The sequence below is a fragment of the Pyrus communis genome, chromosome 17 (genome assembly GCF_963583255.1).
Source record: "Pyrus communis chromosome 17, drPyrComm1.1, whole genome shotgun sequence".
NCBI classification, from domain to species: domain Eukaryota; kingdom Viridiplantae; phylum Streptophyta; class Magnoliopsida; order Rosales; family Rosaceae; genus Pyrus; species Pyrus communis.
In genome coordinates, this window is record NC_084819.1 from 2,901,873 (window position 1) to 2,927,962 (window position 26,090).

Genomic DNA, 26,090 nt, shown 5'->3' on the forward strand with positions numbered 1-26,090 from the left:
TTGGTGGGTGTGCGAGGTAGGTGGGTGTGCTGGGAGGGTGAATTCAAAGGAGAGAAGGGAGGGAGAATGAGGGGAATAGGTGGGTGTGCGGGGAGGTTGGGTGCAGGGAAGGGAATGGAGGAAGGAGAAGGGAGGGGTGAATGAACGCCCATAAAATTTTTATTTTTAAATTTTTAAATATTCACGTGGCCCCATATTGACACGTGGTGCTCAATCATTGTTCATGTGGGCGCCATGTCATCAGTTAACGACTGATTTAACAGGCAGACTAACGGATGTATGAGACTATCTCAAAATTAATACTTTAGATATGACTCTAAGATGAAAAAAACTTCATGTTCCAAATGTTGAAAATTACGAAACTTGAAAGTAGTAAATTGAGATTTATCCTATATTTAAAAAAAATATATTTAAAGTAAATTAATTATTACAAACTCGACGTTTACAAAATTCGAATTTAAACCTTTTGGTTACAAGAAAAAAGGAGAAATCCTATCATATTGTAGGAAAAAAAAAAAAGAAAAAAAAAAAGGGAAGGAAAACTAACGAAAAGTTCGAAAAAACTTTAATCTTAATGAAAAATGACAAATAAATGTGTAGTGAATAGTATCAGAAAATGAAAATACGATCTTTCGTTAAAAATGAATAATACCAATAGTGTTTCGTTAGAACTCCTAAAAAAAAAAGAAAAAGAAAAAAAAGGGTACCGTGGACTAATCAAAACGACCAATTATTTCAAGAATAATTATCTTAAAATCCAAAATAAAAAGAGAAATATGGAAAAAAAGCCACTGAACTGAGTCGGAGTCGGAGTCTACCGAGTAAAAAGCTTTCCCCGATCGATCAATTGAAATGACGATAGCAGCAGGGATCGGCTACGCCTTGCTAGCGCTAGGCCCCTCCCTCTCCCTCTTCGTCTCTGTCATCTCCAAGAAACCCTTTCTGGTTCTAACCGTCCTTTCAAGGTCAGCTTTCGCCTAATTCTCTCTCCTCCTTTTGTTGGTGTATTTCCTTTTAGGGTAAATTTTCCTTCTTGGGTAACGTTCGAACATTGAAGCTTTCAATTTAAGCTTATGTTGTAGCCGTGGTAATAATCGAGCTCATATTTTTATTATGGAATTTGGAAAAAGTAGTTGTGATTTGTTAAGTGTTTGCAAAAATCTTGAAATTAAGCAAATTGGAAGTCGAATGCAATTATTAGGAAGGGGATTATTAATTCATATTTTGTTTATGGTGTATGAATACAATGTAATTTGGGCTGACAATATTGTTTTGTAATAATGTGTACAGTACATTGTTATGGCTTATAAGTCTCATCGTGTTGTCGGGATTGTGGAGGGCATTCCTACCTCTGAAATCATCGGCATGGTGGCCGTATGGCATTCTCATATTCACATCTGTTGTGTTTCAAGAAGGGCTTCGGGTTCTTTTCTGGAAGGTCTACAAGTAAGTTGATTTCCTGGGGCTTTGTCCTTAATTGTTTTTGGTGCTCAGCGGAGTTAAAGCCTGTTAAAGGGTCGCTAGTGTTTGTTATAATTTATAAGTAATGGGAAGAAGTGGGAAAATTCCTTTCTTTTAGTGTGAGCTAAGGCATAATAAAAAGTTGGGATAGTTTATTATGAAACTTTTCACAAATATTTCGACTCGAGTAGCAAATAGTTTTGTGTTATTCTTTGTGGAAGACTTTTGAAAAGTGTCTCACTCGTGAACTTAGTGTAGTTTTAGGATTAGGCAGTTTTCAAAGAACTCCCTTTACTCTGTAACTTGTATTGGTGAATGTGTATTATCTAGCTGAGGACCTGAGGTTAAAGAATCTCTATGTAAAGCTTCCTTACAGAATGTTCTAGTTATACCTCAATGCTTTGCCGTGTTGTTTTTACTCATAATCGAAATGACACTCTTACTCTTTCAATGTCTAAGATGCTCTGCAATATTCTTGTGCCCTAGCTTTGTTGATCTTTCAGTTGAACTATTCAACTTCATAATATCACCACATTCACTGAATGTCATTTTCTTGATTTTCTCACACATCACTGCTTCTGAATTTTCTAATACTAAAATTCTTGCTAGTTTCTGCATCAAGTAAATCAGTTTTCTCGATCATATAAGTTTAGAAACTTTCCGCCATCTGTGGAAGCCCACAACAACCTTTATACTTGGATGTTATGTTTTCTATTTAAGAATAGACTCTCTCTGTGTAGAAGTTTTTGTGTAATTCTTTTGCCCGTCTATACTTTGTATATGTGATGCATATGATCTATAGTTTGGGTTGTTTATGGTTGATTAAGGTAAATAACATCTCTTGTTTTGCATATTATGGTAGGAAGTTGGAAGATACATTGGATGCTTTTGCTGATAGAGTCTCTAAACCACGGCTATATTTAACTGATAAGATGCAAATCGCTCTGGGTAAGCTTTACGAGATTCTCAGATTTGTTACATTTGTAGTCATCATATATCAAGAAGAGGGGGGAGGAGGGGGGGGGGGGGGTGGTGGTGGTGGTTGGTGGGCTTCCACCTTTAAGAACTTTGTGATTGAGTTTATAGGGTGATGTGCTTTTGAGTTCTGTATATTTTGTTGTTGTTATCATTCTACTAGGTTTGTGTTCTTCCATGCAACTCTCCAATTATTTTCTGGGTGGATGCCAACTGTACAGTGGTAGTCCTAGTCCAAAAATAAAAGTTTTGAACCTTCTTGTATATCTGTTTGCTTTGTGATGCTGCTGCTGCTGCATAGTATCATGTTTACTGGTTCACATAATTCCTTCTAAGCCTCTGTAAAGGACAATTCAAACAATTTTAATCTTTTTTGTCATACTAGACTGATTCTATCAGTTTAATCATGCAGCTGGAGGTCTGGGTCATGGTGTGGCACATGCTGTGTTTTTCTGTCTCAGCCTATTAACACCAGCATTTGGTCCTGCAACCTTCTTCGTTGACAGGTGCTCGAAGATACCATTTTTTCTTCTCTCTGGTGAGTCAAACCTTAAAATAGGTGCTTGCGAGGAATTAGTTTTTTTCCCCAGTTATAGGATTTTTTTTTTTTTAGCATGTTTGTAGATATAGGTGATTGCGAGGTTGTGTAGTTTCTTGACCATCTTAGTTTCCACCTGTACATTCAGAACAAGCAAGGGAAACTGAAATCGAATTTCCTGAAACTTTTGCAACAGCATTTTGGTAGTTGGCTGGTGTTTAGAAAAGTTCATTTATTCTGTCAGCTTTGTCCATCCGACAATTTGTGTCTTTTTTTTTGCAGCACTCATTGCCCTTGCGTTTGTAACAATTCATACTTTTTCCATGGTCATTGCATTCAATGGATATGCAGAAGGGAACAAGGTGGACCAGATTTTTGTTCCTGTAGTTCATCTTGTAGCAGGCATGGTGGTAAATGTCTCTCTAACCTCACCTATTCGTAGAAAACAGACAGAGTCACACACAGACACAATGTCTGTGCTTATGCACTTTGTCTAACTGTTTTCTTGACATTCCACTGATGTTTTAATGTGTTTTAACTTGGTAGTTCTGAAGTTTCTCTATATATATATATATATATATATTCTGGTGGGTTCGAACAAAAACACATTCACAAAAGCACATTCACGATAAATAAGAAACGGAAAATTTCCATTCTATGACATGACATTGCGGCACATACACATAATATATGATGGATTGGTACATGTAGAATTAAATTGGATTATGTAAGGTTCAAGATATGCAAATGGTGCATACATGAGGTGGCGTTCTATTAAATAAAAATCCACAAGTTCCTGTAAAATTGTAATGAAAGGAGAGCTTATCTTTTTATTTATTTCATAAATTATATGGAAATTGAGCAATTGTTAGGGTATGCGAAGAAGGCATAATTTGAGTATCTAATTCCGTTAGGGTGTGGAAATTGACTCCTATAATGTTTGATTTGTTTGTTTAGGCATTTCAGCTATCTCCATTTTTTGTTCTTACAAGCTCTTTCCATTCAAGTACAGTGTTTAATGGTTCATCTACTATTTGAAGAATTGTTTGCATTGCTTTTACTTTTCTTTAGTTACTTGAGGATTTATTTATTATCTTGTATTTTATGTTTAGGACCTGTTATCGGCACTCCAAAAAAGTCATCTGACACTCCAAATTTGTAAACATACAAGGAAAAGTTGTTTTAGGGAAGAGTGCAGGATGACATTTTCGGATTGCCAATAACATTACATTTTATTATTGTGTTTATTGTTTTCCATAACTTAATGCTACAATAGACCTGCTTGACTTTTGCCTTCAACTTCTCAGACACTTGTTAATTTTGCATCTGGGGGTTGTACCATCGGTATTCCGCTCCTTTTCTTCATCGCAATCCTGACGTTATTGCATTGTGGGAAGATGGTGTGGAGGAGGTTGACAGAGAACCGACACAGACAGGGTAATATGTAGAATCCAGAGACTCGTTTCCAAGTATTGATGTGCAGTTCCCTCACGCTGTATCTTTTCTTTTGGCCGTTCCCTTGCCCTGCGTCTGTTGCTCCAAAAGATCAAGATAGCATCAACGGATTTTGCCACCTGCAGAAATGTTTTGTTCACATCACGAGGCCACTTCATCTTCAGTAAAGTAGTAGACGATTTAGTTCGGATATTCAGGGATGTTGTACTTGTGTTGAACAGCAATACAATCGACTTTATCTTTCGAGGCTAACTCTATGTACCTTTTAGACTTCTTTGAAGGTTTTTACCTTTCACACAGATATTAAAAATTAAGTTCTGTTTAGTACACCCTTGCCCTCTGTATTCATTAAAATTTTATACATAGATATTAAAAATTTTATACATAGATATTAAAAATTTATGTGTAGTTTTGTAAAGAGAGTCGATCTTCGCACCTCTTTCTTGCCCAGCACACCTTTATTTATTTCTGACCATTAGATTGAATAAACTAACCGTTTATTTTTGTCGAAGGCCATATTTCCAACCAATTATTTGATCACATGGTATGACATAGAATGCATCTTTAAACATTTTAGATTTTGGTGTTACTTGAAAATTCTCTTTCCGAAACAATTCTGAACTGCAAAGCGGCCAAACAGATAATCTACACCACGGGCAAAAATGAGCGATCTTAAGCTAACAAGGTTCCCGCTTTGCGAAGATCAAGGGGAACGTTTATAGTACGCAATCTTGCCCTTGCTTTGCAAGGAAGTTATTTCCACGACCTGAACCCATGACCTTTGGACTACAAAGGAACAACTTGTTTGTCGGGCCAAGGTTCGCCCTCTACATCATAAGCAAGTACTATTATATTATTTAGATTTCAGAAAATATTATCTAACACAGAGATTAGTGTTCTGATTTACACGATTAAAGAATAAATGTATTTTCTTCAAAAAGATAAATGTACGAAAAAAATAAAGAAGGAAGAAAACATTAGACACTTGTTGGCTAATCTTTAGTATTTTGACCTCCTTATTACTAACCCATAAACAAGAAGCTTTTGTTGAATGGCGTCCTCCACAAGGAATTTAAACGGTCGGTTACCGACTATTTCTGTACTTGGAATTTTAACGGTCGGTTTCCGACTATTTCTGTACTTTCAGTTCACTTGGAAAAAAACTTCCATACATCTCTATCAGCCATCTCCTTCACTAGATGGGCTCCGAAAATGCCTTCTTCATCAACCAGGTTTCTAAGATGCCGAGCTCCGCTGTTGAAGCCAACGTAGTTCTTTTTTGTAGCCAAGTACAGCACTCCATACGGGGGCCTCAAACACTGATCATTTCAAAGCAAAAGTAAAACATTGTAAATAGTTTGTTCGTACAAGAAATTGGAAGAATCCATAACAAACATGTTGCTTCAATGTCTTCACGTAAAATGTAGAGAGGAGCAAAGAAACTGACCTTTTTTATGAGCGCATAAAGTTTCTTCAACGAGGTCAAAGAATATGGGATCTCTGTCAGCAAGATAATATCATATCCGCCTCCTTGTTCTGTCTCGCTAGCCCTCTCCCATGCCCGGCTTCCTGAAAGCTTCCTCGATCGCCTTGAGGAGGATTCTCGTGCCAAGATGCTACCGTCTTGGCTGCTACATCCATCCATAAAATCCTCCTCAGAGAAGCTGAGATTCATTCCTGTTGATGCTTCACCGTCATTCCTTACAATAGACAAGACTGTGGGAAGTTCTTCCCAGTCACCAGCATAAAAGTGCACCGACTGGGTCACAGTTTGTCTTGATGGAGTCAGAGGGCTTTCTGTCTGTCGGCTCTGCCTGTCTCGAGCCTGCTCAAGATTGGCTAGGACATTTGGTATAGTTGTGCATCTAATGGTTTCTGCATTCAGGTCTTGAAAGTGCACCGTGGAAGCTCCCTATGAAGAAATGTGTCAGATTAGACAAACATTATAAATCAACTTCTTCAAATATGTTCCGAAGCCTAGAGAAACCACTGCATTTTTTTTATTTTATTTTTTATCATTTACCGAATTGTTTTCACCTGTTATTTCATTTTCTTTTGGTTTGATTGTTTCACGTATTTGGCTGGGACTTTATTAGGCCTTGAATGGAGCTGCTACAAAGACTTGTGCACTCATGCTTTATCCCATTGACATCGAAATTAACATAAAACCCTATCTTGGGAAATTTTAATCACCAACATTTCACGTGAGCAAAATGGATAATATACTTGCTACTGGAAATGTTATGTCATCAAACAAAATGTGAAGCGATTTTCTTCTTAAAGCACCTTACTTGAAAAAATTTGGACATCGGTTATTTAAAGAAAAAAAGAATGATATCGACATAGGGTGAAATCGAAAGAAAATGGGACAAAAAGAGCCACAACCATCGCAATAGCATACCTTTAGGCATGCAAAAATCCCCGGTAGGCCATAGCTGCAACCCAACTGCAAGAATCAGCAGGTAAAAAGATTAAGCCACTAATCAATTTGTAACCGATTAATAAAAGGAAGTTTAACAGAAATAGAGTTCAGAACACATTTAAACACATCTAGTTGCTTGTCTGGATCTGTTTTATTTAACCAAGAAAAACCAATTTAGAGAACATTTCGACGAACATAATTAGATGTAGCACTGTTTAAGATGTGCTCTTTTGTAGAGAACAAATTACAAAACTTTCAAGCAACCGAAAAAACATGAGAGCAAATGATTATTCCAAATAACCACTATTATAAAACTGTCATTTTTAATATCTAACAAACCTTCACGACAAATAGTCACCGGCTGAAATTTAAGGATATATCAAGAGATATAAAGTTATAATCAAGGCTTTCGGAGCAAAAAGTTTAAAAGTCAAGAACAAGTAAAAAGAAAACTGAACTGATGCACAAAAGAGCAAGATATACTACCTCAAGCACCCTTTTTCCTCGAAAGCTCAGTTGCCCATCTCGAATATCATGTTTAAGGCCATTAACAAGCTCAATGGAGCTATCCCAAGATTTCAGATGCCCTACACAGTAAATGAATTTCCAGTTTTAATCTCAGATAAAGCAAGTAGATAATTCTTAAGATCGAAGGAGACTGATAATGTAGCTATATCATATGACGACAGCCAAATTTGAATTGAAAGCTTTTCACTGTATTGGAATGCAATGTCCGGTGTCCATACCATCTGGTTTTATGGATATCATCTCTGAACCATTGAAGCCGATGATATCAGAAACACTAACTCTTCCCTATTAAAGATTGAGAAAGCCATCAATCAACTTTTCAACAATGATAATGCAAATGCTCCATGAATTGTCCACTATGCTGCTTTTTCATGACAATTAGTCCATCTAGTCATTAATATGTCCAATAAGGTATTACAAGCTAAATTCCACAAGCCATATAATTTAACATTCATCTATTAAAAAAGCAGGCAGCAGGAGAAAATCAAAGGGATCGAGAACCAAAATAAAAGAGACTTCTAGAAGAGACAAGGAACCATGGCAAAAGGTTGTGACTTTCCATAGCAAAAGGTTTACTTGGAAACAGATGTGTCTAATCGGGCTAGTTAATTTATAATCAATTTCAGTCTGCAACTAATCTTCCATAAACTAATGACTTAAAGACGCTTTTCAACCAAGCCAAGGTATAAAGACCAGAACAAATAGGATAAGAACGACATACCTTGAAGACATTGAGTCCTTGCAAGTCAATATTCTCACCAGCATACTTGTATGGGTGAGCTGTCTGCAGTATATAAAGGGAACAATGTCACAATACAAATATAACTTGTTGGCCCCCTCTCTTCCAACAAAAGTTTGAGCGTAACAAACCTTAATTTTTCAGACCGAACAAAAACTAACGATAAAGTTTATATTTCTTGGGTTATACATGTAGAATTAAGATCATAAATGGTTGAAGGGGACAATAGGATTATACCTTCGAAGGGATAATCTCAACAGCTGGTGAAGGGAGGTGCGAATCCCTCTCCGAAATAGAGGACACACTATTACTTCCTTTGTCTTGAGGCACCAAGCCGGGCAAACATTGTGCAAGCAATGATGGTGCACGCATTGTACCCGGATATCCGGAACAAAGGTTTGGAAACAAAACCTTGCGATTACCAACACATTAAATTAGTCCATGAAGCATTCCTCAATGAATCAGTAGAAAACCAATTCTTTCATTCAGGCCCTTCCCTTCCCTCTTTCTTGTTCAACTAATCCCACCCACTTAACAACATTAATAATTGATCGGATCCGCTAACCTAACACAATGTCATAAACTTGCATTCACTAACCAAAAATTAAATTACCAAAAAAAAAGTAGAAAATCAAATAATCTCACAATTTCAGCGATTATTTTTGAAAAATCCCAAATAAAGAGTAGCAATTAAAAATTAAAATGATAATTTTACAATTTGCAGAAAATCAAATTAAGCCAAACCCATATCACCAATTACACCAAAAATTAAAAGAAAAACAAGATTGAATTAGAGAAATTAGAGAAAAATACATAAACAACTACCTGTATTTGTCTACAGAGTGTCAAATTATGAATTTCTTAGCAAAAAATTTCAGCACGAGAATCTGAGTCCGAGGAATACCCTTTATAAATCGCAGTCCGGAAGATCAGAATCGCTCTGCAATTTCAGCGAAACAGAGGTGGCGGTGGCTCTGATCAAAGTCAAAAAGCCCAATACCAACAGCCTCTGCAGAGATGGAGGAAAAGCAAGGAAGCTTCGGTTTCAGACCCCAACTGTAAAATAAACCGAATTCCCGAAACTGCCACTGAAAGTCGACTGTAATTGGCGGGGATGACACTGTGACCATGGCGTTAATCCCGTGTCACTTTTGCAAATAAAAGAGAGTTGCAGGGTAAATGTGGAAGTCAAGTCCTCGTAGAATTTGGAGAAAGTAACTATACTTGCGGGATCTTTAAGATCCGTAAATCATGTTCGTTTATTATAAATCGTACGATTAGAAATCATTTTAAATATTTTTATTTAAAATTAAATACAAATAGTACTTAATAATAATTGATCGCATAATGTACGATAAACGGATTCGATTTCTAAATTCTTAAAATCCTCGTAAAAAATACGAAGAGGATCCCGTTGGGAGTTAAAAAAACAAAAGGGATAGGGAGCCGCGGATTTGGTCAGTTTTGTCGTGTTTGATTCCCACCGTGTAGAACGGAGTTTTGGTCAACTGGGGCCACATGGTTGACGCGTGTACGTGGTAGGTGATAGAAAATTGTTCCTCATGTGATGAATACGCTAGTGTTTGGTTGCTAGGTAAGATCTAGGATTAGGTGAAAGATTAGGACGGGGATTGACTTTGAATAACAATAGAATGAGTTGCGAACTTTGCAAGCAATTATCTAACGAGAGATTCTTTCATGTCATCGATCCTCTGTAGTTTTCTAACAAATAATAAGTATTTATTAAATGGTAACGTTATTTGTATTTAGACTAGGTTATATGAGAAAATCTCTCATTCTCAACTTGTCACCTTAGGGCTAATATTCTAATCAACTCAGGTGCAAGAGGCAGCTGCATGTACGAATCCGAGTGGTCCTGGGACCACTACAAAATTTGAAGAAGCGTCTGTGAGGACCTCTGAGGACCACCCAACGGTCTAAGCAGGTAGTGGAAGAGAGAAAATCACTATGGTTGTGTAGATGACCATCATGGCTTTGCTATTCTTGCACTTTGGTTCCAATGAAGGAGAAAGATTTTCTCTCTGTTTTTCACTTGACCAACTCCTCATTTATTTTAATTATTTTCCAATCAGGTAGTGATACCTAGTATTTTAATTAATAAAAAGATGATGTATTAATCAACCAATATTTTTATAAAATATGTTTGACACCGTTATTTATTTTAAAGTTCACTCTAAATTCATACGACATTTGAAGTACTACGATCTCATAATCACTTGAACTTTCATCTTGTACATAGGCACTTCTTTATATGAAAAATAATGAATTAACTTAAATCCGTCTGGTCTGCCTAGACCCCCGTCTAAGCGTTAGGCCAAAGCATGTCGTCCGACTAGCGCCTGGTGCCTAGCGTACATTGATTATGTCCACCCAATGTTAAAATTCTAGATCCGCCACTGTGTGCTACTACTACTAAATTGGTACATAAAATCTAAAAGGTCAGCTTAGTAACTATTTTTTTTTTTCGAGCTATATTTATTATCTATTTCTACCATCGCTCTAATAGGGGTGGAGCCCACAAAACATGTGGTCCCATCTCAATTGAGAGATGATACAAATGAGAATACAACTAGATGGTAAAAGCAATATTTTTGTTTGTTCTCAGGGTACATTTTTATTTCTAAGAATAAGACATTTGTATTGGACTATGACCGTGTAGGCTCGGTTCATTGATTGTCAAACTTATAATTTTCAAGAATGAAAAGTAAGTAGATTAACCGAAATCAATAAAAAAAAACTAAAACTAAGTAGGAAATAATGATAATTATACGGAACTACACAATTGATTGTCTAGCCATAGATATAGTCATATAGATATTCAATACCCTTTACACTCAATGGATAATTATACGGAACTACACAAATTATAACCAGTATGTCTATTTGGCTATGAAATTCATGGTAATTGTTATGAGAAGCAATCTACTAAACTCAACATGTCAGTCAATTTAGTTCTTCACACAAACAATGGTCAGTCATTTGATAACAATAACGCACAATAATAGTTACTCAACATGGAAAATAACTGAGATTAATATAAAATAACAAGAATTAGATGTTCATGATAAGAGTACACCCTAAATCTAGCAAAAGGATTTAGTTCATGATTGAACTAATGGCAAACATGGGTGAATTTGATAACATGGAAGAAATCTTGAACTCCAACTTTGTATGTGAGCGTGTGCATACACTAGGAAGCCTGCAGCCTCCTCTTCTGATGTCTATGCTTTTTATATGTGCTGTCTTTTTTCTTTAAATCCCCCTTCTCTTCTTAACAAATCCACATGCCAATGGTATTCCAAATTCCATCCCTTGTAAAAAGAGAGCAGCACCTCTTCAATTAAATGGGCAGCTCATTGACGCAATTTGAACGAATTTTTAGTGCCCAAATTCAAGCACACATAGCAGCAACCCACTTCGTACTTTCTTCGTATTTTTTTGGTATCTTTCTTCATACTTTTTTGGTATTTCCTCTGAAAAATCTACAATTATCTCCAAACTACGATTTCTATAAAATTCACACAAAACACATCAAACTTACAAATTTAATTATAAAATCATGACTAAATAATAAGTAAAAGAGGTATAAAAAATGCATATAATAACAACCTAACAAATTTCATTCAATTGGAGTCTCGGTAACGATCACTGTCACATTTTTTTTAAAGGATAAAATTGAATTTCATTCATAAATAACCATTAGCACTTTAAACCTCATTGTGCACTCCTCATAAGAGTATTTTTTTTTTCTTTCTAAACATAAGAACTTGGAGTACAATGAGATTTTTGAGTGTCAATCATAACACCCTGAAAAGCGACAGTTTCTTAATTTTATAATATAACAAAGTTATATATTCAAGTGAACTTTAAAGTTAGAGGTCTGATGTTTTTTTTTTTTTCATGTTTGATTGTTTAAGATAAAACTACTTTTGATTATTTAGCGAAGGTTATTGTTTGTAACTCTTTTTACTTATCATTAAGGACATTTGTAAACATGCAATCAGTGAGTGCTAAAGTTTGTTTTGATTTTTTTGTTTTGTTGAATAAACGATATTATCTACCCTAAGAGGGTGGGGGAGTGGACTAAGTCTCACAATGGACTAACAATAATGTGGTTCAAATTCGCATTTGGTAAGAATTGAATATAAGATCTCTCACATACAAGTGAAAATGAATATCACTTGATCGTAGTAGTAAGTGGCTTTGTTTTAATTTAAGTGAATGTTTTCTAGTATCAATACATTTGCATACTTTTTTAAAACTTAAGACTATTTTAAAGTGAATCCCTTTCACAAGTTTCGCACAGGGCCCCAAATCTCAGGGACGGCCCTGATGAAGACGGCCTACCACAACGAGCAATCGCAGAAGAATTGAACTCCGAAATTTTTTATGTACAGCAAAGCCGGCAGGTACAAGAAGTCAAGGCGATGGCGGTGAAGAAGAAAATATATAATTTAAACATAGAAAATATATAATTTAACTATGGGGTGTAATGAAATGTAAGTTGGTTAACTCAACCAAAATGCAATTCTTAAGCAAAACATTCAAACTCATTGAGACCAGTACGCTAATTAAGTCCCGGGCAAGAGTTAATCAAATTTTCTATATAACTAATAGAAACCGAAATCCAACTAATGGGAGAAGGAGATTCGAACTCAGGGTGTCGTTCAATATTGAGAGAGTATCACTAGACTAAGCGCTTATTGGGATTGAAATTTAATACTTTACACTCGCGGAACCTGCAGTATATTCAATTTTATTACTTCACTTGATTGAAACTGAAATATCATGTTTAATTTTATCAAACAAAAACTTTTAAGATTATCCATATATACACTATACAATTTACAATTTACCATTGGGTTGTTTTATTAATACCCCACGTATTGTTAAATGCATCCCACATCTACCTTTTCAATTAAAATTTATCTTAGTACACCCCACAGGAACTGGATCCCCTCCTGAGCATGGGGACCAGAGCCTGCTGAGCAGCCTATCTGGGTCCTTGAAATTTGATTCAACGACTATAATTATTATAACTTTTAGAGGGACCCTCTGTTTGTAGCCGTTGGATCAAATTTTAAGGGCTTAGATGGGCTGCTCAGTAGGCTTTAGTCTCCATGCTCAAGACGGGATCCGGTTCCCACCCCACGTACTTTCCTATACTACCCTCACACCCCAAACTTTCTACATGCACCACACATTTTTCACATACATTCAACATTCTCATTGTTCATTCTCATCACACCTCCAAATTTCAAGACTCTTGCTAAATATGTAAATGCTAATTATGAAGTCGACTACATGGCATTCGATTGTTGGTTTATTTTACTGCTAGTGCACAAATCCAGAATTTGTATCCTTCTCTGTTACTCCTCTAGAGTCAATCTCACAAAATTTTGACCCAAAAAAGAATGATAGGACATGGGTGAATTTTTTTATTTTTTTTTCAAAATTATAATGGGTTCAATTCTTTTTACTGTACAAAACTTAAAAGAAAGTAATGTTGACTGCTAAGCTTACCACTTAGATAAAAATTTGTTTATATTATAATGGATTTATTCTTTTTTTTTTTTTTGACAAATTGAAATTTTTTTTTGGAGTAGTTATAGATTTTGACAACAACAAAATGTTGTAGTTCATACAAAATCCGTAATGAAGTACGTGTGGTTACGAATTCGTAACATTTTTATATTTTTAGGGTTTAGGTTTCTATCAATTTGGGGGTTTTTGTCAGTTAGAGGTTTTAGGGTTCGGGTTTATGACAACCAATTTAGAGTTAATCAGGATTCATATTAGTAAATAATTTGTGTATTCAATTCCTTTTAAATTTTTTGGGGCTAAATACCCATTTCATGTTAAGATACATGAGTGATTTAATAATATATATTTATGTAAAATGTATTCAACAATACGTGGGATACTAATAAAAAAATCCTTTACCACTACCATCGTCAATCTTCAAACATAGTTCTGTGGTCCAATTACAATTCCATGTTTACTATTTATTCTACAAATCAGGACATCTAGTTAGCGTGGTCATATTGAAGACTAATAATATTCAAAAATTCCAAGCGTCAACTCCACGCTTGACGGGAAGACTTGACTGACCGGGTCAGTCAACACTGGCACCATACGGCTCTTGATTGAGTTGAAAATCCTTTCAGAAATTCCAAGCGTAAAGAAAGGATTAGAAACTATGCACCTCCAAAGCTGTTACTAGCTCCCATATTTATTTGTGACGCATACAAACTGGCGAAAAAACATATCATACTGCAACTCAAAACCATGACATTTCTATATATGCTCCTGCTGCTGTCCGCATTGCCACTGATCAAAACGGCATCAATATCTCCAAGAAAACAAGCAGAGTCGCTCTTCAAATGGAAGGGCAGCTTTTCTTCTTTATTATCATCATCGCCACATTCGCTACTCAATTCATGGTCCCTCACCAACCTCAACAGCCTCTGCAACTGGACTGCCATTTCCTGCTCCAAAACCAAAACAGTCTCCAAAATAGACCTCTCCAATATGCAAATTGACGGAACGCTGTCCCTTTTCGACTTTTCCTCATTTCCAAATCTCACCCACTTCAATCTAAGTGGCAACTATTTCGATGGGCCTATACCATCTGAGATTGACCAGGTAACAGAGCTTCAGTATCTAAATCTCCGCGACAACAGTCTCTCCGTTACCATCCCTTACCAACTGAGCAATCTCAAAAAGGTACGGTATATGGACCTTGGATTAAACTATTTTAACAGTACTGATCAAGATTGGTCAGAATTTGCAAGCATGCCCTCATTGACCTACCTTGCTATGTCTATGCTAGCTGATAATCTATATCATTCAGAATTCCCAGAATTTATATCTCAATGCCGGAACTTGACGTTCCTCGACTTGTCTCAAATTAATTTGAATGGCCAAATTCCACCTTTGATAGGCCAACTCAAGGAGCTCCAGTACCTTGATCTTTCATACAACTTCTTAAACTCTTCTATCCCTTCTGAGCTTGTTCTTTGTACAAACCTCACCCACTTGTTCCTGGCTTTCAATGAACTCAACGGGGAACTGCCTCTGTCCTTGTCCAATCTGAACAACCTCGTCGAATTGAGTTTAGCTAATAACCATATCTCTGCCACGATTCCACCTTGGATAGGCCAATTCAGGGAGCTCCAGTACCTTGATCTTTCATACAACTCCTTAAACTCTTCTATCCCTTCTGAGCTTGGTCTTTGTACAAACCTCACCCACTTGTCCCTGGCTTCCAATAAACTCAACGGGGAACTGCCTCTGTCCTTGTCCAATCTGAACAACCTCGTCGAATTGAGTTTAGCTAATAACCATATCTCTGGCACGATTCCACCTTGGATAGGCCAACTCAGGGAGCTCCAGTACCTTGATCTTTCATACAACTCCTTAAACTCTTCTATCCCTTCTGAGCTCGGTCTTTGTACAAACCTCACCCACTTGTTCCTGGCTTTCAATGAACTCCACGGGGAACAGCCTCTGTCCTTATCCAATCTGAACAACCTCGTCAAATTGGGTTTAGCTAATAACCATATCTCTGGCACGATTCCACCTTCGATAGGCCAACTCAGGGAGCTCCAGTACCTTGATCTTTCATACAACTCCTTAAACTCTTCTATCCCTTCTGAGCTCGGTCTTTGTACAAACCTCACCCACTTGTTCCTGGCTTTCAATGAACTCCACGGGGAACTGCCTCTGTCCTTGTCCAATCTGAACAACCTCGTCGAATTGGGTTTAGCTAATAACCATATCTCTGGCATGATTCCACCTTCGATAGGCCAACTCAGGGAGCTCCAATACCTCAATCTTTCATACAACTCCTTAAACTCTTTTATCCCTTCTGAGCTTGGTCTTTGTACAAACCTCACCCACTTGTCCCTGGCTTCCAATAAACTCAATGGGGAACTGCCTCTGTCCTTGTTCAATCTGAACAACCTCGTCGAATTGGGTTTAGCTAATAACCGTATCTCTGGCACGATTCCACCTTCAATAGGCTAACTCAGAGAGCTCCAATACCTTAATCTTTCATACAATTCCTTAAACTCTTCTATCCCTTCTGAGCTTGGTCTTTGTACAAACCTCACCCACTTGTCCTTGTCTTCTAATAAACTCAATGGGGAACTGCCTCTGTCCTTGTCCAATTTGAACAACCTCGTTGAATTGGGTTTAGATAATAATTTATTTACTGGTCAAATCCTTCCTTCCCTGGTCTCCAATTGGATTCATATGGAATCTTTGCAACTTCAGTCCAATGAACTCAGTGGGAAGATTCCGACGGAAGCTATAAATATGAGAGTTCTGTTGACGCTCAATCTAAGAAGGAACCACTTGACAGGAGTGATCCCTCAGATTCTAGGCAATTTAGCTCAACTTGAGCTGCTCGATTTGTCACACAACCATCTTTCGGGGCAAATCCCATCATTTGTCAACCAGATTTTTCTTCGTGATGTTAATTTTTCTTACAACAACTTGACTGGCCGAATCCCATGCGTTTTCCAATGGGCACCAGAAAATGCTTTTGTTGGAAACTCTGGATTGCATGGGTATGTAGACTCGTGTGTAGACAGTATACCCCCTCGGCCCAACCTACCCCCTCGGCACAACAGAAATTTCAAAAAGAATAACAAAAGAGTTCTAATTGGTATCCTTGTGCCTGTTTGTGGTTTATTAATGGTTACACTGTCATTGGTCTTATGTTCCGTAAAAAATCCAGTCTCGTTTTGAACAAAGTCAACACTTCTGAAAACTTTGAGAGTTTGGAGTCGATGATATTGCAAGAGGAAGTAAAGTTTACGTTTGGGGAAGTTGTGAAGGCTGTAGATGATTTTCATAAGAAGTACTGCATTGGGGCAGGAGGGTTTGGAAGGGTTTACAAGGCAGAGTTGCAATCAGGCCAAGTTGTTGCAGTTAAAAGACTTAACATGTCAGACTCTAATGATATTCCAGCAATCAATCTCCATAGCTTTCAGAATGAAATCCGAACTTTGACAAGCATCCGGCACCGGAACATCATAAGGCTCTATTACTTCTGTTCAAGGAGGGGTTGCATATTCTTGCTTTATGAATACTTAGAGAGAGGAAGCCTGGGAAAAGCTTTGTATGGAGTTGAAGGTGTTAATGAACTCGTTTGGGCTACTAGAGTCAAAATTGTGCAAGGACTTGCTCATGCACTTTCTTACTTGCACCATGATTGCTCTCCACCAATTGTGCACCGTGACATAACCGTCAACAATGTATTGCTTGAGTCTAATTTCGAGGTTCGTCTCTCAGATTTCGGAATAGCCAAGTTATTGAGTACAGATTCATCCAACTGGACAGATATCGCTGGTTCATTTGGCTACATAGCACCAGGTAATGTAAACTTAATTTGTACATTTATGGTTCATCTTTTTGCTTATTGGGATATGTTTTAGGGTAGCTAGTTTTGTTTTTATTGATGTGCAGAGCTTGCATACACTATGCGAGTAACGGATAAATGTGATGTATATAGTTTTGGAGTGGTGGCGCTCGAAGTCATGATGGGAAAGCACCCAGGAGATATGCTAGAGTCCCAGCTACAAGAATCATCAAAATCAAGGAGGGACAATGTAGAATTGCTCTTGAAAGATTTGTTAGACCAAAGGTTGGAACCGCCAACCAATGAATCTGCAAAGGCAGTGGTGCTTGTAGTGACAATGGCCTTGGCCTGTGTACAAACGCGTCCAACGTCCAGACCTACGATGTTATTTACGGCACAAAAACTGTTAGTTCAAACCCTGCCTTGCCTTCCCAAACCATTTGGTATGTTGACAATCAACAAGCTAATGGCACTATAAATAATAAAACAAAAAAAAAAAAAAAAAAAAAAAAGAAGAAAAGGGCGAATAGCTCAAACTTTCCTTTTGTATTCCTGCCACTCGCAATTCCATCTAATTTCTCATGTAATACATCTTCAGTACTGTAATTACTCATCTGTATGATTCGTCAAATGTGGATTAATGTGTGATGAATTTTCTTAATCGTAATTGCATTAAACCGATAATCCATAATGTGTCAAAATAACTCCACAATTAATAAAAAAACTTGAATTATGGATTTGTGTCCTTCCTCTAGTTCAAAGAGCTACCCTAAAAAATTGAACCTGCATGGATCATTTTCGCCATGGATTATTTTGAAAGCAAACACATATGGAACTACAGGATGCAATCTGACCCTTGCATCTTTGTGCCTTTCCTCTATGTCGAAGTACATTTGATCTTCCAGGCATTCTTAAACTTTTCCGCTATGTCGAATATAGGTTTGTGCCTTTCCTCTCTAAATCTGCAACAACCAGAACTGCTTTCACATTCACACTACGGCACAATAGAAGACACTTTGACACGACAATCTGTTAAATTAGCAAATGGGAAAGTGGTGGAATAACACCGTAGTATTGTGAGCAAGTCTCCCGCGTAGAGGACACGGGGGAGGTCCCTGTGGCTTTGGAACCATCCACATAATGATAAAACAAGCATGGCTGCTGTGCCTCAATCCAACTCTTACCAGGACAGCAAATGTATAGCTTCTGTGCGTCAAACCAAATCCCATCAGGAGTTGTTCTCATGTTTCCAACCACAACTGGCAAAATAATGATTTGAAAAGGAGGGAACGGGATGATGGTGATGAGTAGAGTAGTGTGATCAGGTTCAGTAGCTTGATGTGCATGATCTTGATTTGGGTCTTCATCATCCTCTCCTCCAATATGATTAAAGAATTCAGTGATCAAGTCCTCCTCATTATCCAACTCTCTTTCATCCGATTATGAGGTCGACTACATGACATTCGATTGTTGATTTATTTTACTGGGTAGAGCACAAATTCAGAATTTGTATATTTCTCTGTTACTCCTCTAGAGTCAATCTCACAAACTTTTGTCCCAAAAAAGAATGATAGGACATGGGTGAATTTTTTTATTTTTTTTCAAAATTATAATGGGTTCAATTCTTTTTACTGTACAAAACTTAAAAGAAAGTAGTGTTGACTGTCAAGCTTATCACTTAGAGAAAAATTTGTTTATATTATAATGGATTTATTCTCTTTTTTTTTTTTTTTTTTTTTTTTTTTTTGAGAAATTGAAAATTTGTTTTGGAGTAGTTATAGATTTTGACAACAAAAAAATGTTGTAGTTCATATAAAATCCGTAATGAAGTACGTCTGGTTACGAATTTGTAACATTTTTTTATATTCTTAGGGTTTAGGTTTCTATCAATTTGGGGGTTTTTGCCAATTAGGGGTTTTAGGGTTCGGGTTTATGACAACCAATTTAAAGTTAGGGTTTGTATTAGTAAATAATTTGTGTATTCAATTTCTTTTAATTTTTTTGGGGTTAAATAGTCATTTCATGTTAAGATACATGAGTGATTTAATAATATATATTTATGTAGAATGTATTCAACAATATATGGATACTAATAAAAAAAAACCCTTTACCATTACCATCGTCCATCTCCAAACATAGTTCTGTGGTCCAATTTCAGTTCCATGTTTACTATTCTACAAATCAGGACATGTAGTTAGTGTGGTCATATTGAAGACTAATAATATTCGAAAATTCCAAGCGTCAACTCCACGCTTGACGGGAAGACTTGACCGACCGGGTCAGTCAACACTGGCACCATACGGCTCTTGATTGAGTAGAAAATCCTTTCAGAAATTCCAAGCGTAAAGAAAGAATTAGAAACTCTGCACCTCCAAAGTTGTTACTAGCTCGGCTATTTATTTGTGACGCATATTTCATGTCAGAGTATACTAAGTATGTTTCTAACTATTTACCCATGCTATGTTTGGTCATTGATATAGTCATATAGATATTCAATAACCTTTACACTCAATGGATAATTATACGGAACTACACAAATTATAACCAGTATGTCTATTTGGCTATGAAATTCATGGTAATTGTTACGAGAAGCGATCTACTAACTCAACCTATAAGTCAATTTAGTTCTTCACACAAACAATGGTTAGTCATTTGATAACAATAACGCACAATAATAGTTACTCAACATGAAAAATAACTGAGATTAATATAAAATAACGAGAATTAGATGTTCATGATAAGAGTACCTTAACTCTAGCAAAAGGATTTAGTTCATGATTGAACTAATGACAAACATGGGTGAATTTGATGGCATGGGAGAAATCTTGAACTCCAACTTTTTATGTGAGCGTGTGCACACACCGGGAAGCCTGCAGCCTCCTCTTCCGATGTCTATCAGTCTATGCTTTTTACATGTGCTGTCTTTTTTCTTTAAATCCCCCTCGTCTTCTTAACGAATCCACATGCCAATGGTATTCCAAATTCCATCCCTTGCAAAAAGAGAGCAGCACCTCTTCAATTAAATGGGCAGCTCATTGACGCAATTTGAACGAATTTTTAATGCCCAAATTCAAGCACACATAGCAGCAACCCACTTCGTTCTTTCTTCGTATTTTTTTGGTATCTTTCTTCACACTTTTTTGGTATTTCCTCTGAAAAATCTACAATTATTTCCAAACTATGATTTCAATAAAATTCACACAAAATACATCAAACTTACAAATTTAATTATAAAATCATGACTAAATAATAAGTAAAAGAGGTATGAAAAATGCATATAATAACAACCTAACAAATTTCATTCGATTGGAGTCTCGGTAACGATCATTGTCACATTTTTTTTAAGGATAAAATAGAATTTCATTCATAAATAACCAAGTCATACAACGACACGCATATGAAAACACTGTCACATCAAGATAACACACAATAAAGGCCAAGACAACCGCCAACTGCCGGAAACAAAAATAAAAACGAAAATTAAACAAGAGCGGAGGCAACATGAAGACAGCCTACCACGACGAGCAATCGCAGAAGAATTGAACTCTGAAATTTTTTATGTACAGCAAAGCCGGCAGGTACAAGAAGTCAAGGCGATGGTGGTGAAGAAGAAAATATATAATTTAAACATAGAAAATATATAATTTAACTATGGGGTGTAATGAAATATAAGTTGGTTAACTCAACCAAAATGCTGCTCTTAAGCAAAACATTCAAACTCATTGAGACCAGTACGCTAATTAAGTCCCGGGCAAGAATTAATCAAAATTTCTATATAACTAATAGAAACAGAAATCCAACTAATGGGGGAGGGAGATTCGAACTCAGGGTGTCGTTCAACATTGAGAAGGTATCACTAGACTAAGTGCTTATTGGGATTGAAATTTTATACTTTACACTCGCAGAACCTGCAGTATATTCAATTTTATTACTACACTTGATTGAAACTGAAATATTATGTTTAATTTTATCAAACAAAAACTTTTAAGATTATCCGTATATACACTATACAATCTACAATTTACCATTGGGTTGTTTTATTAACACCCCATGTATTGTTGAATACACCTCACACCTACTTTTTCAATCAAAATTTATCTTAGTACACCCCACAGGAACCGTATCCCCTCCTGAGCATGGGGACCGGAGCCTCCTGAGCAGCCCATCTGGGCCTTGAAATTTGATCTAACGGTTGTAATTATTATAACTTTTAAAGGAACTTCCTGTTTGTAGCCGTTGGATCAAATTTCAAGGGCCCAGATGGGCTGCTCGGCAGGCTCCGGTCCCCATGCTCAGGAGGGGATCCGATTCCCACCCCACATACTTTCCTATACTACCCTTACACCCCAAACTTTCTACATTCACCCCACACTTTTCACATACATTCAACATTCTCTCATTGTTCATTCTCATCACATCTCCAAATTTCAAGACTCTCACTAAACATGTAAATGCTAATTATAAGGTCGACTACATGACATTCGATTGTTGGTTTATTTTACTGGTAGAGCACAAATCCAGAATTTGTATCGTTCTCTGTTACTCCTCTAGAGTCAATCTCACAAAATTTTGACCCAAAAAGAATGATAGGACATGGGTGCATTTTTTTTTTCAAAATTATAATGGGAAGATTATATATAATGGGTTCAATTCTTTTTATTGTACAAAACTTAAAAGAAAGTAGTGCCTGACTGCCAAGCTTACCATTTAGAGAAAAATTTGTTTATGTTATAATGGATTTATTTTTTTTAATTTTTTTTTTTTGAGAAATTGAAAATTTGTTCTGGAGTAGTTATAGATTTTGACAACAAAAAAATGTTGTAGCTCATACAAAATCCATAATGAAGTACGTCTGGTTACGAATTCGTAATATTTTTATTTTATTTTTAGGGTTTAGGTTTTTATCAATTTGAGGGTTTCTGTCAATTAGGGGTTTTAGGGTTCGGGTTTATGACAACCAATTTAGAGTTAACTAGGGTTCATATTAGTAAATAATTTGTGTATTCAATTTCTTTTAAATTTTGTGGGGCTAAATAGTCATTTCATGTTAAAATACATGAATGATTTAATAATATATATATTTATATAGAATGTATCTAGCAATACGTGGAATACTAATAAAAAAACCATTTACCATTACCATCGTCAATCTTCAAACTCCAAGCGTCAACTATTGTAGACTATTCTACAATAGTTCTGTGGTCCAAGTACATTTCCATGTTTACTATTCTACAAATCAGATTCTACAAATCAGAACATGTAGTTAGCGTGGTCATATTGAAGAGTAATAATATTAAAAAATTCCAAGCATCAACTCCACGCTTTCGGGAAGACTTGACCGACTGGGTCAGTCAACACTGGCACCATACAGCTCTTGATTGAGTTGAAAATCCTTTCAGAAATTCCAAGCGTAAAGAAAGGATTAGAAACTCTGCACCTCCAAAGCTGTTACTAGCTCCCATATTTATTTGTGGCGCATACAAACTGGCGAAAAAACAGATCACACTGCAACTCAAAACCATGACATTTCTTTATTTGCTCCTGCTGCTTTCCGCATTGCCACTGATCAAAACGACATCAATATCGCCAAGAAAACAAGCAGAATCGCTCGTCAGATGGAAGGACGACTTTTCATCTTATCCATCTTCGCTACTCAATTCATGGTCCCTCACCAACCTCAACAGCCTCTGCAACTGGACTGCCATTTCCTGCTCCAAAACCAGAACAATCTCCAAAATAGACCTCTCCAATATGCAAATTGACGGAACACTGTCCCTTTTCGACTTTCTCTCATTTCCAAATCTCACCCACTTCAATCTAAATGGCAACTATTTCGATGGGCCTATACCATCTGAGATTGACCAGGTAACAGAGCTTCAGTATCTAAATCTCCGCAACAACAGTCTCTCTGGTACCATCCCTTATCAACTGAGCAATCTCCAAAAGGTACGGTACATGGACCTTGGATTAAACTATTTTATATATGCTGATCAAGATTGGTCAGAATTTGCAGGCATGCCCTCATTGACCTACCTTGCTATGTCTATGCGAGGTGATAATCGATATCATTCAGAATTCCCAGAATTTATATCTCAATGCCAGAACTTAACGTTCCTCGACTTGTCTCAAATTAATTTGAACGGCCAAATTCCGCCTTCGATAGGCCAACTCAGGGAGCTCCAGTACCTTGATCTTTCATACAACTCCTTAAACTCATCAATCCCTCTCTCTATAGGCCAACTCGGGGAGCTCCAGTACCTTGATCTTTCATACAACTCCTTAAACTCTTCTATCCCTTCTGAGCTTGGTCTTTGTACAAACCTCACCCACTTGTCCTTGTCTTCCAATAAACTCAATGGGGAACTGCCTCTGTCCTTGTCCAATCTGAACAACCTCGTCGAATTGGGTTTAGATAATAATCTATTTACTGGTCAAATCCTTCCTTCTCTAGTCTCCAATTGGACTAAAATGGTCTCGTTGCAACTTCAGTCTAATGAACACAGTGGGGAGATTCCGACGGAAGTTGGAAATATGAGCTTTCTGTTGACGCTCAATCTAAGAAGGAACTACTTGACAGGAGTGATACCTCAGATTCTAGGCAATTTAGCTCAACTTGAGCTGCTCGATTTGTCGTACAACGACTTGAAAGGAGTGATCCCACGGTTTCTAGGAATAAGATTAAAGGTTTTCAATATCTCACATAACCATCTTTCAGGGCAAATCCCAACATTTGGCAACATGTATTTTCTTACTGACTTTGATTTTTCTTATAACAACTTGACTGGCCTAATCCCATACAATTTCCAATGGGCACCAGCAAATGCTTTTGTTGGAAACTCTGGCTTGTGTGGGGATGTAGAAGGACTAGACGGTATATCCACTTGCCCCAACAGAAATTCCGAAAAGAATAACAAACGAGTTCCAATTGTTATCCTTGTGCCTGTTTGTGGTTTACTAATGGTTACAACAGTCATTGGTCTTATGTTCCGTAAAAAATCCAGTCTCGTTTTGAACAAAGTCAACACTTCTGAAAACTTTGAGATTTTGGAATCAATGATATTGCAAGAGGAAGTAAAGTTTACGTTTGTGGAAGTTGTGAAGGCTGTAGATGACTTTCATGAGAAGTACTGCATTGGGGCAGGTGGGTTTGGAAGGGTTTACAAGGCAGAGTTGCAATCAGGCCAAGTTGTTGCAGTTAAAAGGCTTAACATGTCAGACTCTAATGATATTCCAGCAATCAATCTCCATAGCTTTCAGAATGAAATCCGAACTTTGACAAGCATCCGGCACCGGAACATCATAAGGCTCTATGGCTTCTGTTCAAGGAGGGGTTGCATATTCTTGCTTTATGAATACTTAGAGAGAGGAAGCGTGGGAAAAGCTTTGTATGGAGTTGAAGGTGTTAATGAACTCGTTTGGGCAACTAGAGTCAAAATTGTGCAAGGACTTGCTCATGCACTTTCTTACTTGCACCATGATTGCTTTCCACCAATTGTGCATCGTGACATAACCGTCAACAATGTATTGCTTGAGTCTGATTTCGAGGTTCGTCTCTCAGATTTCGGAATAGCCAGGTTATTGAGTACTGATTCATCCAACTGGACAGATATCGCTGGTTCATTTGGCTACATAGCACCAGGTAATGTAAACTTAATTTGTACATTTATGGTTCATCTTTTTGCTTATTGGGATATGTTTTAAGGTAGCCAGTTTTGTTTTTATTGATGTGCAGAGCTTGCATACACTATGCGAGTCACGGATAAATGTGATGTATATAGCTTTGGAGTGGTGGCCCTCGAAGTCATGATGGGAAGGCACCCAGGAGATATGCTAGAGTCCCAGCTACAAGAATCATCAAAATCAAGGAGGGACAATGTAGAATTGCTCCTGAAAGATTTGTTAGACCAAAGGTTGGAACCGCCAACCAATGAATCTGCAAAGGCAGTGGTGCTTGTAGTGACAATGGCCTTGGCCTGTGTACGAACGCGTCCAGCGTCCAGACCTACGATGTTATTTACGGCACAAAAACTCTCAGCTCAAACCCTGCCTTGCCTTCCCGAACCATTTGGTATGTTGACAATCAACAAGCTAATGGCACTATAAATAATAAAACAAAAAAAAAAAAAAAAAAAAAAAAAAAAAAAAAAAAAAAAGAAGAAAAGGGCGAATAGCTCAAACTTCCCTTTTGTATTCCTGCCACTCGCAATTCCATCTAATTTCTCATGTAATACATCTTCAGTATTGTAATTACTCATCTGTATGATTTGTCGAATGTGGATTAATGTGTGATGAATTTTCTTAATCGTAATTGCATTAAACCGATAATCCATAATGTGTCAAAATAACTCCACAATTAATAAAAAAAAACTTGAATTATGGATTTGTGTCCTTCCTCTAGTTCAAAGAGCTACCCTAAAAAATTGAACCTGCATGGATCATTTTCGCCATGGATTATTTTGAAAGCAAACACATATGGAACTACAGGATGCAATCTGACCTTGCATCTTTGAACCATGTCGCGCGTCGAAGTACATTTGATCTTCCAGGCATTCTTAAACTTTTCCGCTATGTCGAATATAGGTTT

At 37.0% G+C, this 26,090-nt stretch overlaps 3 protein-coding genes and 1 pseudogene across 4 annotated transcripts; 3 read left to right on the plus strand and 1 right to left on the minus strand.

Annotated features, from left to right (window-relative positions):
• Positions 1 to 771: 771 nt before the first annotated feature.
• Positions 772 to 4,805, plus strand: LOC137722791 (gamma-secretase subunit APH1-like). Its single transcript, XM_068461881.1, has 6 exons — positions 772 to 965; positions 1,291 to 1,446; positions 2,324 to 2,409; positions 2,849 to 2,974; positions 3,257 to 3,384; positions 4,282 to 4,805. Exons 1-6 carry the CDS (start codon positions 853 to 855, stop codon positions 4,420 to 4,422), a joined length of 750 nt encoding a protein of 249 aa, XP_068317982.1. The 5' UTR covers positions 772 to 852; the 3' UTR covers positions 4,423 to 4,805.
• A 456-nt stretch (positions 4,806 to 5,261) lies between these two features.
• Positions 5,262 to 9,223, minus strand: LOC137722790 (uncharacterized). 2 transcript variants are annotated; one of them, XM_068461880.1, is made up of 8 exons: positions 8,944 to 9,223; positions 8,356 to 8,529; positions 8,101 to 8,163; positions 7,598 to 7,664; positions 7,338 to 7,438; positions 6,831 to 6,875; positions 5,877 to 6,341; positions 5,262 to 5,748 (listed from the first exon to the last, which is right to left on the minus strand). In XM_068461880.1, exons 2-8 carry the CDS (start codon positions 8,488 to 8,490, stop codon positions 5,578 to 5,580), a joined length of 1,047 nt encoding a protein of 348 aa, XP_068317981.1. In that variant the 5' UTR covers positions 8,491 to 8,529; positions 8,944 to 9,223; the 3' UTR covers positions 5,262 to 5,577. The 2 variants fall into 2 exon arrangements, with proteins under 2 accessions (XP_068317981.1, XP_068317980.1); XM_068461879.1 differs by having other exon boundaries at positions 9,023 to 9,222.
• Positions 9,224 to 14,301: 5,078 nt separating this feature from the next.
• Positions 14,302 to 17,984, plus strand: LOC137723484 (probable leucine-rich repeat receptor-like protein kinase At1g35710; annotated as a pseudogene).
• Positions 17,985 to 22,916: 4,932 nt separating this feature from the next.
• LOC137723372 (MDIS1-interacting receptor like kinase 2-like) lies at positions 22,917 to 26,090 on the plus strand. The gene is made up of 2 exons (XM_068462559.1): positions 22,917 to 25,145; positions 25,239 to 26,090. Exons 1-2 carry the CDS (start codon positions 23,027 to 23,029, stop codon positions 25,607 to 25,609), a joined length of 2,490 nt encoding a protein of 829 aa, XP_068318660.1. The 5' UTR covers positions 22,917 to 23,026; the 3' UTR covers positions 25,610 to 26,090.

What these genes read in the sequence shown, in the direction of transcription:
- LOC137722791 (XM_068461881.1), top strand. Translation starts at nt 853, where the DNA reads ATGACGATAGCAGCAGGGATCGGCTACGCCTTGCTAGCGCTAGGCCCC. An exon ending in TAAGATGCAAATCGCTCTGG is followed by an intron (nt 2,410 to 2,848) that starts GTAAGCTTTACG and finishes TTAATCATGCAG; the next exon opens with CTGGAGGTCTGGGTCATGGT. An exon ending in ATCTTGTAGCAGGCATGGTG is followed by an intron (nt 3,385 to 4,281) that starts GTAAATGTCTCT and finishes TCAACTTCTCAG; the next exon opens with ACACTTGTTAATTTTGCATC.
- LOC137722790 (XM_068461880.1), bottom strand. Translation starts at nt 8,490, where the DNA reads ATGCGTGCACCATCATTGCTTGCACAATGTTTGCCCGGCTTGGTGCCT. An exon ending in GATATCCATAAAACCAGATG is followed by an intron (nt 7,439 to 7,597) that starts GTATGGACACCG and finishes TTTACTGTGTAG; the next exon opens with GGCATCTGAAATCTTGGGAT. An exon ending in GAGGAAAAAGGGTGCTTGAG is followed by an intron (nt 6,876 to 7,337) that starts GTAGTATATCTT and finishes TGATTCTTGCAG; the next exon opens with TTGGGTTGCAGCTATGGCCT.
- LOC137723372 (XM_068462559.1), top strand. Translation starts at nt 23,027, where the DNA reads ATGACATTTCTTTATTTGCTCCTGCTGCTTTCCGCATTGCCACTGATC. An exon ending in ATTTGGCTACATAGCACCAG is followed by an intron (nt 25,146 to 25,238) that starts GTAATGTAAACT and finishes ATTGATGTGCAG; the next exon opens with AGCTTGCATACACTATGCGA.